The sequence below is a fragment of the Equus caballus genome, chromosome 14 (assembly GCF_041296265.1).
Source record: "Equus caballus isolate H_3958 breed thoroughbred chromosome 14, TB-T2T, whole genome shotgun sequence".
NCBI lineage: Eukaryota > Metazoa > Chordata > Mammalia > Perissodactyla > Equidae > Equus > Equus caballus.
The window spans coordinates 66,165,467-66,182,805 of NC_091697.1; the positions used below are offsets into that span (position 1 = coordinate 66,165,467).

General features: G+C 34.5%; 1 protein-coding gene across 7 annotated transcripts in view; it reads left to right on the forward strand.

Moving 5' to 3' along the window:
• The window catches only part of CEP120 (centrosomal protein 120), a 70,820-nt gene extending 53,852 nt beyond the window's left edge, over window positions 1–16,968 (forward strand). For 5 of the 7 annotated variants that reach the window (XM_070233143.1, XM_001504520.5, XM_070233145.1 and 2 more), the window contains 2 exons: window positions 10,318–10,463; window positions 15,158–16,968. In XM_070233143.1, coding sequence (XP_070089244.1) covers window positions 10,318–10,463; window positions 15,158–15,392 — 381 coding nt within the window. In that variant the 3' untranslated portion in view covers window positions 15,393–16,968. The remainder of the gene's footprint in view (window positions 1–10,317; window positions 10,464–15,157) is intronic. The other 2 variants (XM_070233144.1, XM_005599476.4) reach the window with 1 other exon arrangement.
• The last annotated feature ends 371 nt before the right edge of the window (window positions 16,969–17,339 follow it).

Genomic DNA, 17,339 nt, shown 5'->3' on the forward strand with positions numbered 1-17,339 from the left:
CAAGAGTATCAGTAGGTGAACTTCCTAAAGTTTGGGTATAAAGTGATGAAGAGCATTGAGTCTGAGGAAACATCTATGGCTATTTCCTTTCTTCCTTCTTTCATGTGTCAGCAAGTGCTGACTGAGACCTTGCTCTGCACCTTGCACGGTGGTAGGTGCTCTAGATACAGCAGTGCTCTTCCATGGAACTTAAAGTTCAGCTGGGAGGACTGCTGAACAGGAATAGAGCAGGGTGGTGAGCAATGCAAATGAAGTCGACAAAAATAATAGAAAGTAAGTACTAGAAAAACAAGAGGACAGCGGGGTTATTTTGTCACTCAAAGCTAAGGGAGTAATATTTCGAAGACAGTGTTTCAAATATCACTGTTAGATTTGAAATCATTTCACATTTTAAAATAGATAGTAGATGGGGAAGACGTGGAAGATAGTACCTGCCATTGAAGAAGTTGCAGAGTGAAGGATAAGAGACTAGTGCAATGGTAATTCATTATAAGGCACTACCAAAATCAGTAAGGAAAAGATGGGAAAGTGTTAGCTGTTGACTAGGGTATTTCCTTTGAAGAAATAAGTAATTATTAATTATTAAAATATAATTTAATTATAATTGTGTTTCTTATTAAGAAATATCCCTGCAAGAACTTTTTACTTTGAGTAAATTATGTTCACATGTGTATATTGACAGAGGACATTGTTTTCACTGAAGTGCCTTGTAAAATACAAGAAAGTAAACAAATGATGTTCTGAAGAGAATCCTCTAAGTTCATGGCTCTCTGTTAGTGTTAACACTGAAATATTGAGGTAGTCTCCTTTAAAAGGAGATTCAGTGTAAAAAGCTCCCACCAAGGCCCCCTCCATCATAATACATGCATCCTCATACACTTTTGCTATCTTCTGAATCTTTCCATTTAACCCACTATTTTCTGTTTACTCTTTCTTCCTGTGTATTTTCTACCCTTTTGCCCCAAAACCATTGGCAAAGTAATTTTAGCTTTTCCTAATAACAGAGAGGGTATCACAAAAGTTCAGATGCCTGCTTTCTCTTGAGTTACTATAAGTGTATTAAGAAGAAGAGAAAACAGTGTTAAATTACTGGCTCAACTCTAAACTTGTACTTCTTGAAAGACAATAGTCTCATTCTTTGAGTGCAGTGATCTTCATTGCAGAGCAATTCTACTCCTTATTCCACAAACTTTCTGCTTTAGAAACAACACTGTAAACAGGTTTCAAGGTCACTAGGAATCAGTGATGTTCTGCAGACCACATTTGAGATTCAACTCTTTAAGGAGAAATGTAATAGACCTTGAGATTACCATAGTGAATTGCACTCTGCCACTAACTATTTTCAGAAGATTAAAATTAACAACTTCATCAAATAGGCACAATTCATATGTGTGAAAGTTACTTCAATTTTTTTCTAAAACTTTTTATTAAAAACACGTTTATTGTGTTTGAATATGAAATTGGAATCCTCTGTCTGCTTTTGTTCAGAGGATTGTTTGTGCAACTTTTTGTTTAAATTGGATTAGTACCATGTTAATTTTACATTGCCTCTGGTGAATAGCCACGGGGCTATAATCTCTGCCAGTAATTTGTCACAGCAAAATCCTCTGGAGGGCCATACAAAACATTTGTGTAGTACAGATTAGACGTGGAAAGCTGTATCTTAGATTGTTAATAAATGTTAATGACAAAACCCAGCTGGTAAAGTTTGGAAATAAGATCTAATGCTTGGTGCCTATTGCCAAAAGAATGTTTAAACAGAGATTTCCATTACTCAAAGGTGACCTAGTATAGTCAATTTGTGAATTAGAAAATCGTAATCTTCTAATTACTTAGAAAAAAATCTTTTCTTCTGATTCACAACCATAAAAGTCTGTGTTTCCAAGTTGTACACTTTTTTGTTCTTTGTTAAGTGGGTAGGCGACAGCTGTAAAATATAAATAAGTATAAAATGTGTCCTATGTTAGAAAACAAGGAAATGATACCCATACATTCTGGATTTGCTATCTGTGGGACAATGTGTAATACTGACTTTAAAAAGCTCTAGTTGTCAGACATTTTAGGGATAATTTAGTTTACTTTTTTCCCATCTCCATGAAGATATACTATAGAAATATTTTTAAACTGAAACAAATACTTGAATCAAATTGTTCTACAAATACCCGGGTCAAGATTGTCACTTAATACCTTGCGTTCTAAGTAACATATTTGCTTAAAAACATTTCTTGACGCTGTAGAATATAGTTATGTAGGAAGAATGAAAGCCACTACTTTTTAAAAATAATGTATCATTGTTAAGAGAGATGAATTTGTTGTTGTAGAAAATTTAACAATTTTATGTAGATGTATTAAAACTAGGTATGTTTGTTCCCAGAACAGGAAACAGAACTAAGATTTTGGGTAGGATCTGGGTCCCTTACCATATTTGTGCACAGTAGATCTGTTTAAAACTAAGCTGATATATTTAGTTAAAACAACACAGACTTCATTGGCTGACATCAGTACTATCTTGTCCAGCCTCCTGCTTATCCACTCAGAGTAATTAATTTGATTAATTTATAAGTAATTTAGCCAAGGATGGGATGTAAATCTTTGTTTAAGAAAACAGTTGGAGGTCCAAGTCTTGGTTAAAAACTGTGTCTTGAAACCATCCAGGCCCTCCTACTGACTTGTCAGCTCTGGGTTATTTTCAGAAAACTTTACTTGAGTTCCTTAGTTTAGTTGTAAGTTTTTCCCACAGACTTACATGGTATGTGTGAGTGGGAGAGTAAGTAGTGGCCACTTTTTAGCCGCTGTTTAGTCTGGTGTATGTATGTTTACATCTCCTCTCGGGATTTATAGGCAGCCAAGGCAAAATAAAGATTATACTCACTTGATTGAGGAGCCTTTAACCTAGAGCACCTGGCAGCAGAGAGGATTTCTTTCACTAACCTCTAATTTTTGTGTATGCATATGTGATTGTTATTAATGCTGTATACTTGATTAAAAATTCAAGGCATTTACAGGCTTTTCTTAGATGTTTTAGAATTAAAATGTTCAAGTTTTATAAAGTTACAATGTTGCAAAGTTACTTAAAATTAATCAACTTTTTATTATTTTTTCTGCTTGCAATTGTATTTGCTCAGTGTAAAAAAAAATGCAACTTTTGCAGCACCATATAACATAGAAAATAAAAATCATCAGTAACCATATCCCCTCCCCAGCCAGAGATAGCAGTTTGATGTATTTTTGTCCAAATTTCTTTTCCTTTCTTTCTTTTTTTAATAATTACCTTTTAAATGTATACATCATACATTCCAAAGAGAAAAAAAATACTTTTATATACCCCAACCCCTGCCTTCTAGTTGAAGAAACAGAGCATTATCAATGATTTGGAAGCCCTTGTGCCTTTTGTTAACTGCACCCTCTCCAGAGGTAACTACTCTGCTGAATTTGATATTTATTATTCCTTTACTTTTCTTTATGATTTTATTATGTTTAAAATATTGGTAAATAACACTGCTCACTTTTGAATCATTCTTCTGTGAACACCCTTTGTACTTAAAAATTGTTTGAGATTGAGCTATATTGATGCAAGTAGCTGTAGTTCATTTTTATTGCTTTATAAAACTTAAACGTATGAATATACCAGAATTTATTTATCCAAGCTTCTTTCAGTGGACATATTTTTTCCAAGTTTTCTTACAATAAGACAACACTGAAAATTTTTGTATGTGTAAGAGACGTGTGAGAGTTTCTCTAGTGTTTACATCTAAAAGTGGAATTTTTAGTAATAGCATTCACTCATTTCTTATGCTTCACTAAATATTGCCAAATTACTTTCTAAAGTGGTTATACAAATCTGTAGTTCCCAAGAATGGTGTATAGTTGTTATTCTTCATACCATGTCCAACACTTGGCTGTTATCAGATGTATTAATTTTTTCCAATTTGGTGAGTCTGAAATAGTGTCACTTTGTGGCTTAAAATTTAATTTCCCTGATTAGTGACTTTGAGTATCTTTACATATGTTTATTAGCCCCTTGCATTTCTTCACTGTGGAATGCCTTTTTGTATATTTTGCTCAACGGAAGTAAATCCAGGTTTTCGAGTTGCTAGACACAAAGTTTGAAATTACTATCACTGTGTTCTAGAAAATAGGCGATAGGACAGAGAAGTGTATTGGAGAAGTGGAACCTTTTAAATCATAAATTCTGGAACTGCAAAGTATTGCAAGTAAAATAAGAATTCAGTAGATGAGTTAACAGCAGATTAGACATAGCAGAAGCAAGGATGTATGAACTGAAGATAAGTCAATAAAAAATATCCAAACTGAAACAGAGGGGAAAAAAGATGGAAAATACAGCAAAGAACATAAGCGACATCTGGGATAGAGTGTGTGAGATGACTTACCTTCTGTGTAACCACAGACCCCGTCTTAGTCCGTTTGGGCTGCAATAACAAAATACCACAGACTCAGTGGCTTATAAACAAAAAATTTGTTTCTCACAGTTCTGGAGCCTGGAAGTCCAAGATAAGCGTGCAATGCATAGACAGGTTCTGTGTCTGGTGAAATCCTGCTTCCCAGTTCATACATGGCAGTCTTCACATGGCAGAAAGGGGTTAGAGAACTTTGTCAGCCCTCTTTTGTAAGGTCACTAATCTCATTCATGAGGGCTCCACCCTCATGATGTAATCACCTCCGAAAGGCCCCATTCCCTAGCACCATCACATTGGGGATTAGATTTCAACATATGAATTTTGGGGAGACACAAAGAGCATTCAGCCTATAACTTAGAAGCATCATAGTAAAATTGCCAAAAACCAAAGAAAATCTTAAAAGCTATTGGGGGTAAAGGGAGACATTGCTTTCATAGGAGCAACAATAAGACTGACAGGTGACTTTTCAACCAAAGTGAAGGAATTCATAAGACAATGGAATAACATCCTTAAAGTACTGAAAGAAAATAATTGCCACCTTAACTCTACTCAGTGAAAATGTCCTTCATGAATGAAAGTGACTTAAAACTTCTCAGTCTAACAAAAATTGGGAGAATTTGTCATGGCAAACCTGAAGTAAAAGAAATACTAAAAGATGTTCTTCAGGCAGAAGGAAAATGATCCCAAATGAAAGCAGGAAAATAAAGAGCAATGGAAATAAATATCTGATTAAAGTATAAATGGATATTGATTGTAGAAAAACAACAATCAGTATTTGTTGGGTTAAAATATACATAGAATTAAAATTTGTGACAAAAATATTATAAAAGATAAAAAGGGGTAAATAGAGTTAAAAAGTTTAAAGTAGTTCCATTATCTGTGGAATTATAAAAGTTCTACTTTATATTATTTCCAAAAGGAGAGTGAAAATGAATAACAATTGGGGAGGGGGAGAATTGAATGATGTAAAATATTAGACCTAAAAAAAACACAAGCAGAGAGAAGACAGAACAGAAAATATGGAACAAGTAGAAAATAGTAATATGTAAAGATTTAAACCCGTATATATCACAAATTGCTTTAAATATAAATGGACTAAATACTTCCATTAAAGACAAGTATTAAATTAAACCAGAATTTAGAAAAAAAAAAAAACAATGTATGCTACTGATAAGGGGTACACCTTCAATATAATAATTTAAAAACAGAAAAAAATATACTACATTAATTCTAACCAAAAGAAAGCTGGTCTAGCAATACTCATACCAGGCAATGTAGACTTTAGAGTAAGAGGCACTACTTTAGATAAACAGAGTTTTCATAATCATAAAAAGGTCAATTCACCTGGAAGATGATAAGAACTTTAAATTTGGGTATACCTGGTAACAGCCACAAATTTATATAAAGCAAAAAATCAATAGAACTGAAAGGAGAAATAGACAAATTGATAATAATGGTAGATTTTACCATAATTCTCCAGAACTGATAGAGCAAGCAACAGAAAATCAGTAAAGGTTTAGAAGATGTAAACAACGCAACCATTGGTATATATAGAACACTTCATGAAACAAGTCTAGGATACGAATTATTTTCTAGTGTACATGGAACATTTAGCCAAATTGCTCATATCCAGGGTCATATAATTCTCAACAAATTTCAGAAGATTGTAATTCAGAATATGTTCTCTGACCACAGCGAGATTAAACTGGAAATTAATAAAAAGATAAATGTCTCCAAAGATTGAAAATTAAATAGTATACCTCTAATGACCCATGGCTAAACTAGAGAATACGTGAAATTAGAAAATGTTTTTAACTGAAAAATAATGAAAATATAATGTATTAAGACATGAGATTTAATGAAAGCTGTGCTTAGGGCAAATTTATAACCTCAAGTGCACTTAAAAATAAGAAAAGCGTAAAATCTGTTCTCTAAATATCCCTTCTAAACAGTTAGTAAAAGAACAAGAAATTGAAGTTAGAAGGAAGGAAATAATCAAGATAAGTAACAACTAATGAAATAGAGGGAAAGTGTACAACAAAATCAACAAAGGCAAAAGTTCTTTGAAAGGAACCTCCCCCTTGGCAAAGAATGTTCAAAGACAAAAAGAATAGGCACGACTTCCCAATGCTGGGAGGTAAAAAAAAAAAAGGTCTCCAGATCCCATGGACATTTCAAGAAATATTTTTTGAAAAATTTTATGTGAATTTGAGAAACAAAACCTACAAAACTGACACAAGAAGAAAAGAAAATGTAAGCAATTGTATAGCTATTGGATAAATTGAATCTGTAATGAAAAATCTTCATGCAAAGAAGGCTCCAGACCTAGATGGCTTCACATTTGAATTTTAGTAAACATTTAGAAAGAAATAATACTAATAATACAGAAACTGTTTCAGAAACTAGGAAGAGAGAACACTTCTCACTTTTTTTTCAGTGAGATCAGCATAACCTTGATCTTAAAGTCTGACAAGGACATTATAAGAACAAAGTTAATTTGGCCAATCAATCTCATGAACATAGACATTAAGCTTATAAGCATCACAATTAAGTTTATTAAACAATGGCAAAGCTGGCTATTTCCCACCTTAAAAAAATAAAGGAGAGGGGCCGGCCCTGTGGCTGAGTGGTTAAGTTCGAGTGCTCTGCTTCAGCGGCTCAGGGTTTTGCAAGTTCGGATCCCAGGCATGGACCTGGCACCGCTCATCGGGCCATGCTGAGGTGATGTCCCACATCCCACAACCAGAGACACTCACAACTAGAATATACAACTGTGGAGTTGGGGGCTTTGGGGAGAAAAAAGAAGAAAAAAAAGAAGAAAATTAGCAACTCTTGTTAACTCAAGTGCCAGCGTTTAAAATAAGAAAAAAAAATAACAGTTTAAAAAAATAAAAAAGGAGAAAAAAATCGTGATTATATCAAAAATGCAGGAAAAAGTCAATACTCGTTCGTAATAACAATTCTTAGCGAACTAAGAATGTAAGGGAAATTTTTTAATCTAATAAAGGATATTTACATAAAACCTACAAAAAAGTCTTTCTTAAAATAATGAAAGTTTTTCCCTGAGATCAGGAATGAGAGAAAGATGCCTTCTATCACCATTTCTTATCAACATTGTCCTAGAGGTTCTAACCAGTGTAATAGGCCAAGAGACAGAAAGGGTATATCAGCTGCAAAGGAAAAAATGAAACTGCCATTATTTGCAGATGACATTGACCTACTAGAATTAATAAGTGAGTTTACCAGGTTTGCTGGAAACAAAGTCAGTATATAAATATCAGTTTCAGTTCTCTATCCTAGAAATAATTAGAAAATGAAAAATTTAAAACTGCCGTTTACAATAGCATCTAAAAACATTGAATACCTAGGAGCACATTCAAAGAAAGATGTTAGTATTTAGAGAAGTATAAAACATTAAAATTAAAGAAGACCTAAAATTAAAGAAGACCTAAAGATAAACCATGTCCACTGATTAAAGAGCCAATATTGTAAAGATAGGGGTTTTGATTGATCTGTAGATTCAACATAATCATCATCAAATCCCAATCCCAGCAGGCCTTTTTTCTTTTTAGCCCTAGAAATTGAGATTTATGTGAAAATGCAGGAGTCAAGACTAGCTTAAGAGAATTTTGAAGAACAGCCAAAGTAGAAGACTTATACTATCAGATATCAAGAAATATTATCAAAGAGTTACAGTAATTAAGACAGTATAGTTTAATGCAAGGATAGAGAACTAGATCAGAGTAGGGAATCCAGAAACGAACCCATACATGTATGAACAGAGGTGATGTATGTTACCAAGCAGTGGGGGAAAATGATGTTTTCCAGGAAATGTTGCTGGGACAGTGGGAGCTCTATATGGGGAGAAGAAGAAACTTGATCTTACACCATCCAAAAAACCAACTGCATGCGAATTATTGATCTAAATGACGCTCCAAGAGGGTAACGTAAAAGAGACTCTTCAAGACTGAGGCAGGCAAAAATCTTCTTAAACTGAACGTAGAGAGCACTAGCCAAAAAGGAATAGAAAGATAAATTTGGGTTATATTAAAATTAAGTCAAAAACACCATTAAAGCAGTGAAAAGGGAAGACAAAGACTAGTGGAAGATATTTGCAATTTAAATAACTGAAAAAAGACTTATCCACTATGTATAAAGAACAAACATATCAATAAGGAAAGAGAGATAGCCAAGTAACACAAAGTGCCAAACGGTCGTACAAGAACTTTACAAAAGAAGATATCCAAATGCCATTAAAAATATTAAAACATGTTCAACTTCAGTCTTTGAAAAAAATGCAAAATAAGATCAGAATGAGACATCACTACATAATCTATCAGAATAGTTTAAATGAAAAAAAAATGGCATTACCAAATGTTGACAAGAATATAGAACAGTAGGGGGCTGGCCCAGTGGCAGTTAAGTTTGTGTGCTCCACTTTCACAGGCCGGGGTTTGCCAGTTCAGATTCTGGATGCAGACCTATGCACCACTTATCAAGCCATACTGAGGCAAGCATCCCACATATAAAATAGAGGAAGATAGGGCACAGATGTTAGCTCAGGGCCAATCTTCCTCAGGAACACCGGAATGTGCACATAAAAGTAAAAATTAGTACTACTTTGAAGACTGCTTGACAATATTTACTAATACTGAAACTCTTATATCTTATGACCCAGCAGTTTGAACCCTAGGAATATAACCAAGAGAAATGCATACAAATATGTGCCAAAAGGCATGTACAATAATGTTCACATCAGCTTTATAATACAAAGCTGAAAACTAACCCAAATGTTCCTTAGCAGTGGAATGACTAAGTTGTATACTCATCTTATGGAATGTTAAATAGTAATGTGCATCAAGTACACACAATAAGAATGACTCTGAAAAACAATGTTGAGTGAAAGAAGCCAACGTAAAGTAATATATACTGTACAATTCCATTTATATAAAATTTAAAACAGTCAACCTACTTGTGGTGTTAGAAATTAGGGTAGTAGTTATCTTTGGGAAAGGATGAGTGGGTAGTGACTGGGAAGAAACACAGAGGGACTTCTTGAGTTCTGATAATCTTCTGTTTCTTGATCTGGATGGTGGTTGTGTGAATGGTTCACTTTGTGAAATTTTGTCAAAATGTACACTTATGATTTGGCAGTTTTCTGTTATTATTCAATAAAGGTTTATTTTTTTAAAAAGCAGATAATACATAGCCTATTGATCCAGCTCTCCCATTTTTGGATTCTGTCCTGTAGGAAGAAAAGCACCTCTCCCTAAAGAAATATGTAAAAAGATTTGTGAACTATGATATGTTAGATGGTAGGGTGTTTTATCGCAGCATTGTGTGTAGTACCAAAAGTGTACATTATTGAGTGTTGTTGAATAAATCACGGAGTATCCATTCTGTGTAATGTTACACATTTATTTTAAAGAAATTTTATATGTACATAAGTTTTTGTATGAGCCTGGAGAAAAGAGTGGAAAGGCATATTATTACCTGAGCTGGGAGTAGAATTAGTAGCCAGTGCAGCCAGTTACTGAGTTTTTCTTGATACACCTTTGTTAACCATTTCTTAGATGCTGCTCTTTCCGCTGGTCCTTGTGGCAACTCATCGTGTTGACAGTAGACTCTTTCTTGCCTTCAATTTCTGTTATATTATGATATTCATCTAACTGCAGCCACTGATTGGACCATAAATGATTATGGCTTATAGCAAGAAGAGAAGTAATGGAAAGAATTTTAAAGAGAACCTGGGCGTTTCTGGATAATATGTGACTCATAGAATTGGCAGTGCATGGCTTTATCATGGGTACTGTCAAAAAGGATTATAATCACAAGCCAAAGTCATATGAAATATATTTATTCCTAATATTAGTGATCTGGCTTATTTCTTTCTTTCAAGCGAGAGCAAGAAAGTCAAATGGCTCGTCTTAAAAAACAGCAAGAAGAATTGGAACAGATGAGACTACGTTACCTGGCTGCTGAGGAAAAAGATACAGTAAAAACAGAGCGACAAGAATTGTTGGATATAAGAAATGAATTGAACAGGTATAATAACCAGAAAATTACATTTCTTTATTCATACAAAAACAAAAGTTCTAACAGGACAACCTTTTAGTTGGTCATTGGTCTGGGAAAAGGACAATGTCAGGTCTTTCAAGAATAAACTAGATTAAACTAGAATAAATAAATAAAGTGTAGCTGACTTATAAAGTAGAAAGTCTATGCCAAAGGCCATTACAGTCAGATTTTTTGCTTTGAATGCAGCTGTAGCAAATCTATGTAGCTTTTTTGCTTCCGTTGATAGCATACTTGAAATTTTATTTTTGTGTGACTATTTCAGGATTATTGCTAGTATTTCAAGGTAATTGGTTATACTGAATATTTAATTACATAAAATGTAAGAAATTTCAAGTTTAGTTTTATTTTAATTTACTGAGCCCTTACTATGTCAGGAGCTATTTTAAATGCCTCACATGCCTATCTCATTTTTTTTTTAATCTTCAAGCAACTTTTTAAGGAAGATATTATCCCCATTTTAGAAATGAAGAAACCAAGAATTAAAGAAAATTTAAGTACCCGTTTCAAGGTCACACAGCTAGTAAATCATGGAGCCAGAGTTCAAATCTGATTCCAGAGCCCATATTTTTAACTACTGTGCTACACTGGACGTCTCTGTAGTGTCACATTCATCTTAGTTACAATTTCAACAGTATTTCATGTTAGAAAATTCATCATTAGGAAGCAGCATAAGAACAAAGTATAGTCCTTTTGGCGGGGAGTTTGAAGGAAGACGTTTTAACTTAGTTTATCAAGGAACTAGTACTTTTGTTTTAACAAAGCATACTGTCTTAGCTTGGGCTGCCATAACTAAATACCATAGATTGGGTGACTTAAGCAACAGAAGTGTATTTTCTCACAGTTATGGAGGCTGGAAATTCTAGATCAGTGTGCCAGCGTGGTTGGTTTCTGGTGAGGACTCTCTTGGCTTGTAGACAGCTTGTTTCCCACTGTGTCTTCACGTGGCAGGCAGAGAGCGAGCTCTCAGAGAGCTCTTCTAGTAAGGGCACCAATCTCATCATGAGGTCCCCACCCTTAAGATCTCATGGAAACCCAGTCACCTCCCAAAAGCCCTGTCTCCAAATACCATCACAATGGGGGTTAGGGCTGCAGCATATGAATTTGGGGGGGGACACAATTTAGTCCATAGCACATACATTTGACAGTATATCCCATGACATCTCCATGTATGAGCTGGGAAAATTCAGTTACTATATTAGGTGGGTTCAGAGCTGAATTAAATCACTGCATTTAGAATATTAATGGATAAATATCAGTTAGAAAAGGTCAAGGTCTATAGTTCTATGCTACAGAGCTCAATTCATGCTATTCTCTTTTTATTCAGCAAATATTTATTTGATGTCTACTATGTTGTAGACTTGGAAGATATTACAAATTAATTAATTATAATATGATCCTTGCCTTCCCAAATTTTGCTGTCAATATGTAGCACTTTTTTGGTTTCGGTGTAGCAAATATATATTTAGCCTCTACTGTTTGCTAAGCACTGTTTTGGTGGCTTAAATAAAGATAACCATTTGCCTATCAAATTTGTAGATCATACAAAATTGAATCTTATCATTAATATCTTAATAAATTAGGAATCAGATGGAACTGAAACCAACAAGATTAAATATATTCGAGACAAAGCTGAGTCCTCTGTATAAATTATAAGAAAAATCTGTGAAGTGATGGGCAAGACATAATAAAATAGTTCATGTGAGGAAACCTAGGAGGATTTAAGTGGCCAGTAATAACAGTGTGCCTTGGCTGTCAAAGAGCCAGTGCAGTTAGGGATCGTCATAGAAGTAGTGGTCAGTACTCAGCACTGGTAAAATCACTTCTGGGGTGTTCTTACCAATGTGCAAAACACTTGAAGGGAAATCAGCTACCCTAGAGAGTTTCCAATGGAATGTGACCAAAAGTGGTTTGGAGAGTGAGGGATATTGAACGCGAAGAGAACCTGCAGGCAAACTATTAGATAGCTATCTTCAAATATCCGGAGGGCTGCCATATTAAACAGAAGCATGTAGGTTATCCTCTTGAACAGAATCAGAAATTTACTGGAAAGTATAAGGATGCATACTGAGTTCAATATAAGAAGGAACTTTCTAACAAAGCAGTTCTACAAAGCAGTAGGTTCCTGGTGACAGGAAGTGTGTTAGTGGAGTCCAGATATAGTGGTTGTCAGGGAAGTAAAGTTTCCTTTGATAACTTTTTAGGCTTCGTCAGCTACAAGATTCTAAAATCCTCTTGTGATTATAGTTGATGATTTGCATTTTAGTAAAGATTTGGTAGGAATCATCTATCAGTTGTGTAAAAATTCTGTTTGTCTTTCATGTATAAATAGAAGAATAAGGAAAATGGTTGAACTCTCTGGTACATACTTTGGTGTTGTGTGTCATTAATTTGCCTAGAGGACCTCTTCCTCCAAGAGAGCTATAAGAATTAGGGTTGGGGAAACAACTGTTTGGAAGTCTTTCTTTACCCATCCACATGAATTGATCAAATTGGTACCAGTATCCCATTAACCACTTGATTTCCACTCCGGTCTCAAAGCACAGTGCCCTCACTATTTAGGCTTGTTTTGTTAGAACAGATGGAGATATTTGGTGTCCTTTTTGGACTGTATACTTTAGTTTCCTGTTCTTTTGTGGGGAATCTTAGGAGTCAATTTGAGTTTCAGAGGGTTGTCTGTACAAACAAAACTGTATCCTACGAACAGTCCTGCTCCTTTATGGGGTCCTCCTTGTCTGTCAGAGCAGGACTATCTCCTTACTGGCTTTTCTTCCCTCTCCCTCACTCCATATGTAAATTCAGAAGTGGATTTGATTCTCATTGGCTTCCTTACTCTAAAGACCATCTAGAAGCAGGGGCTTAGACTCAACTGCCTTATCTTATTTATAAAGACCAAATTTAGGAGTAGTTGCAAATTTAAGCATTTTTGTACCCAGTTACATAGAGGAGTATAAAGTTCTCTCTTAGTTTAAATTGTAAATTAAATTACAGGCATGTGCCACATAATGAAGGACCACGTATATGATGATGGTCACATAAGATTAGTACCATACAGCCTGAATGTGTAGTAGGCTATAGCATTTAGGTTGGTGTAAGTACTGTAGGGGAGCGAGAAATTTTCCTCTACCTTCCGGATTCTTCCGGCTGGTAAGAATTAAATTGACATGAGACAAATTAACAGGAGAAAAACAAACAAAAGTTCAATAACGTCTATACATGGGAAAACCCCAGGAAAATTGAGTAACTTGACACAGTGGCCCAGGCCTTTACCTTAAATACCATCCTCAGTTAAAGACAAAAGAAGATGTTGGGGTGGGGAGAATCAGGGACTCTGAGGGAAAGTTAGGCAATTCACAGGTAGTGAAAAGGAGCAAAAGTTTAAAAAACAAGTGTTTGGCCACACAGAAACAGAAGAACACAGAAAGGAGCCTAACAAGAAGGCTTTTCTAGGTTCCTCCCCGTCTACCACCTAGTTCATGTTATGCTAAGTTGGTAGCTTGCTTCCTGAGACAGGTATTTTAGTCTGAATTCTTTTAGGCAGTTAAGGGGGAGATGACAAGAAAAACTGAGTCTTTTATTTTTTAAAAATAATCAGCCTAAAGTAATCCTCATGTTAAAGAGACAGCATTTTGGGGTGTCAAGTTTTGTTCCCCTTCAGTACACTCTATGATGTTTGCACAACGACAAAATAACCTAATGACACATTTCTCAGAACATATCCCCATCATTATGTGATGCATGACTGTAAATTAAAACATCCTTCTTGTTCAGTCTTAGCGCTGCTATCACTTAGTAAAGTATACTCTCCATTTTCAAGGCAGTGAGATTAATGATATTCTATTGGAAACGCCCAAATCCCAGGCTAGCACCTGCTCTCCTTTCTTCATCTCCTAGATGAGATCGGCACCAACATTACTTGAAGATATCCATACAGTCTTAAAATGTACGTGCCCTTCTAACCAGGCATTCACGTGTATAGAATTTCACTTTCTGTGATTAGTTAGTCATATAAACTCCATAATAGTAGGGACTTTTCTCCCTGATTTCACTGCAGTATCCCCACAGCCCAGCACTGTGTGGTACAACTAAATATTTGTTGAATGAACTTAGAAAGAATTTTTATGTTCAAAACAACAATAACAACAAAAATTTAATAACAACCTAAAGATCAACAATAAAGGACGATCAAATAATGACACAGCCAAATAGTGGGAGGCATGAAGCTATTTATTTAATGATGTAGGAAAACTTTCATGATATGAATGTGAAAAAAATAGTATATTGCATATGGTATCATTAATTTTTTAGAAAAATAGGTTCTTAAAATATATATGCATATTTTCCATTGAAAAGAAATACAGAAAAGTGTTACTCTGATTTATTGTCTCTGAATAAGTTTACAATGCTTTTGTTTTTTTACACATTTCCAAAATTTCTAGTTTTCATGTATTTTATAATTAGAAAAACAAATATTATTTTTAAAACTGTCTTTTATAAGTTTGCTAACTCTGACTAGCCAAGTGGAGGACTGGTTTTTGTTCCTTCCTGAAAATATTACTAAAACATATTTCACTATTAAATCATTTTGTTTTTAAATGGTGGTGTTAGGAAAACCAAAACAGTATTTGTTGCCTGCTAGAGTGGTTTTGTTCTTGATTTCTCAGGTTAAGGCAACAAGAACAAAAACAGTACCAGGATTCCAGAGAGATTGCAAGTGGAAAAATGGACAGCCCACATGGCAATGCGCTGGAAGAAGGTTTGGATGACTATTTGACTCGACTAATAGAAGAAAGGGACACTTTGATGAGGACGGGTGTGTATAATCACGAGGATCGAATAATAAGTGAACTCGACCGACAGATCAGAGAGGTTTTGGCAAAGAACAGTGCCAGCAATTAATAACATTTGGAAAATCTTTACAGAGACTCCAGGTCTAAATTTTAATTTCGTTGTAAAACCCTCAAAAGAAGGGAAAATGGATGTTTTAAAATGCAATTTTCAATTTTTTATGAGCAGTATTTTGTATGTTATTGTATAGTATTTATTTGATTTTACTTTATGCTACCTCTCCCATGCTGGTTTTATTTGTAATTGCATTTTATATACTCATTTTAAATGACTTTTCAGTGGTTCTCATAATTTCAGGGCTACGTTTCAAAACAGCTTTTCCCTCAGTTTGTTCTAGGAGCAGTGACTACAGTAATTTCCCGTTGTAGAACCTTTCATGTTGAGCCAAAAGAGTATATGTTGCACTTTAAAAATGCTGTGCCCTCTTAATTTGAATATACATATCTTAAAATTTGAGACCTATTGTAAATGTAACCAGTTTTATTTAACTTATCTTAGATGACCTGTCTTTAACTTGTAATACTTGCAAGTGGCAAGTTTGAAAACAGAAAGCGGATCAATGCAGAGAAGCCATATGATACATTGAATGACAAACTAGTCATTTATTTAAAGTTAATACAAGATTAAACTTTTTTCAAGAGCTATTGAAGTTTTGAATTTTTAGTATACCCTTAACTTTTAAGAATATGAAGTAATAACTTAATAAGGTCGTCTTTGTCAGCCTCTTGCTCAAAATTACATTGTTTTCTTTTGCTCAAAATAGAGATTTCTTTTCATTTTCCAGTAATGGTAATACTAGTTGTTAACTCAAACTCTCTGTAATATAACATGGAAACAGACACACAAAGTCTTCAGCTGGAAAAGCTAGTTTTTACTCCCCTAATTTTAATATGAGATTAAGTCGTTGGATTTATGTAGTGCCATGTCTGTATAAACTTTGAAGAATTCCTTTACATCGTATTCTTCAGAGCCAACGTTTGCCCTTCCATCGCCTTTTACTGCGCCCTGAAAAGGTTTATTAGCAAATTCACAGATTAGGTGAGTCTTAAAATATATGTAGTTTAAAACTTCTGATTCCCAAATATAATAAATTTAGGTATCTACTTTAGGAAGTGTGTACTATTTACTGATAACTTCCATAAAAGCAGAATAGGCTATTGGTAACATTAATTTTCTGTTGTTTTCCAAAGAGGTCTATTTCTTTGTTTGGGAAATTAAAGTCCCTTCACACATTATATGATTTTCTTTCCTTATTAACAAAGTATTAATCTTCTAAAGACAACCAAGCAATAAATAACAAATTACTGAATGAGAGAATAATGAATATGTGAATCATAGCAGGAATTTGAAATATTAATTATGGTTAGACATTTTCTCGCATTGATTTTCGTGCCACATGAATGAAACAGAAGTATTCTTTTCGTTTCAGAAGGTCTGGGGTAAACGATGGTGACTGTGCCTTCAATTGCATCGTGTGCTGCGTGTGACTACTTTTAAACACTAGAGGGGGCCTTAGATTTAAAGAAACAAAAAGGACTTTTCTAAAATGGATGTGTGGTTTATTTCGCCTTCTGTAAAGCACTCTTTTGGCTATGGGATTTAACAAATAAAATCATAATTGTTTGTATCTTTGACTTCCTAAGCAGTCTGTTACTTTTGTTTCTAAATCGAGTGGGCAAGTAAGTGCTTGGCACTTCCTGTTTCAAGTCACTTTGTATTTTTGGTTTTTAAGTGCTTACATTGCATATACTTTTATATGTCTTAAGATTTGGAGAGTCTGAAATTTTAACACCTTTTCATAGTCCTTCAGCAACAGCTGTTTCATTTGCGAGTGGCATTTAACATACTTAGACTGATTACTAAATTATTGTCAGTGCCGGGGAGTCGAGTGTGACCACAGTAGATGAATGAATGAGCAAGTGAGTGGGTGGGTGGGTGAGTGAGTGAATGTTTCCTCCTCATTACTACATATAATATTTTAATATTAATGTGAAATAA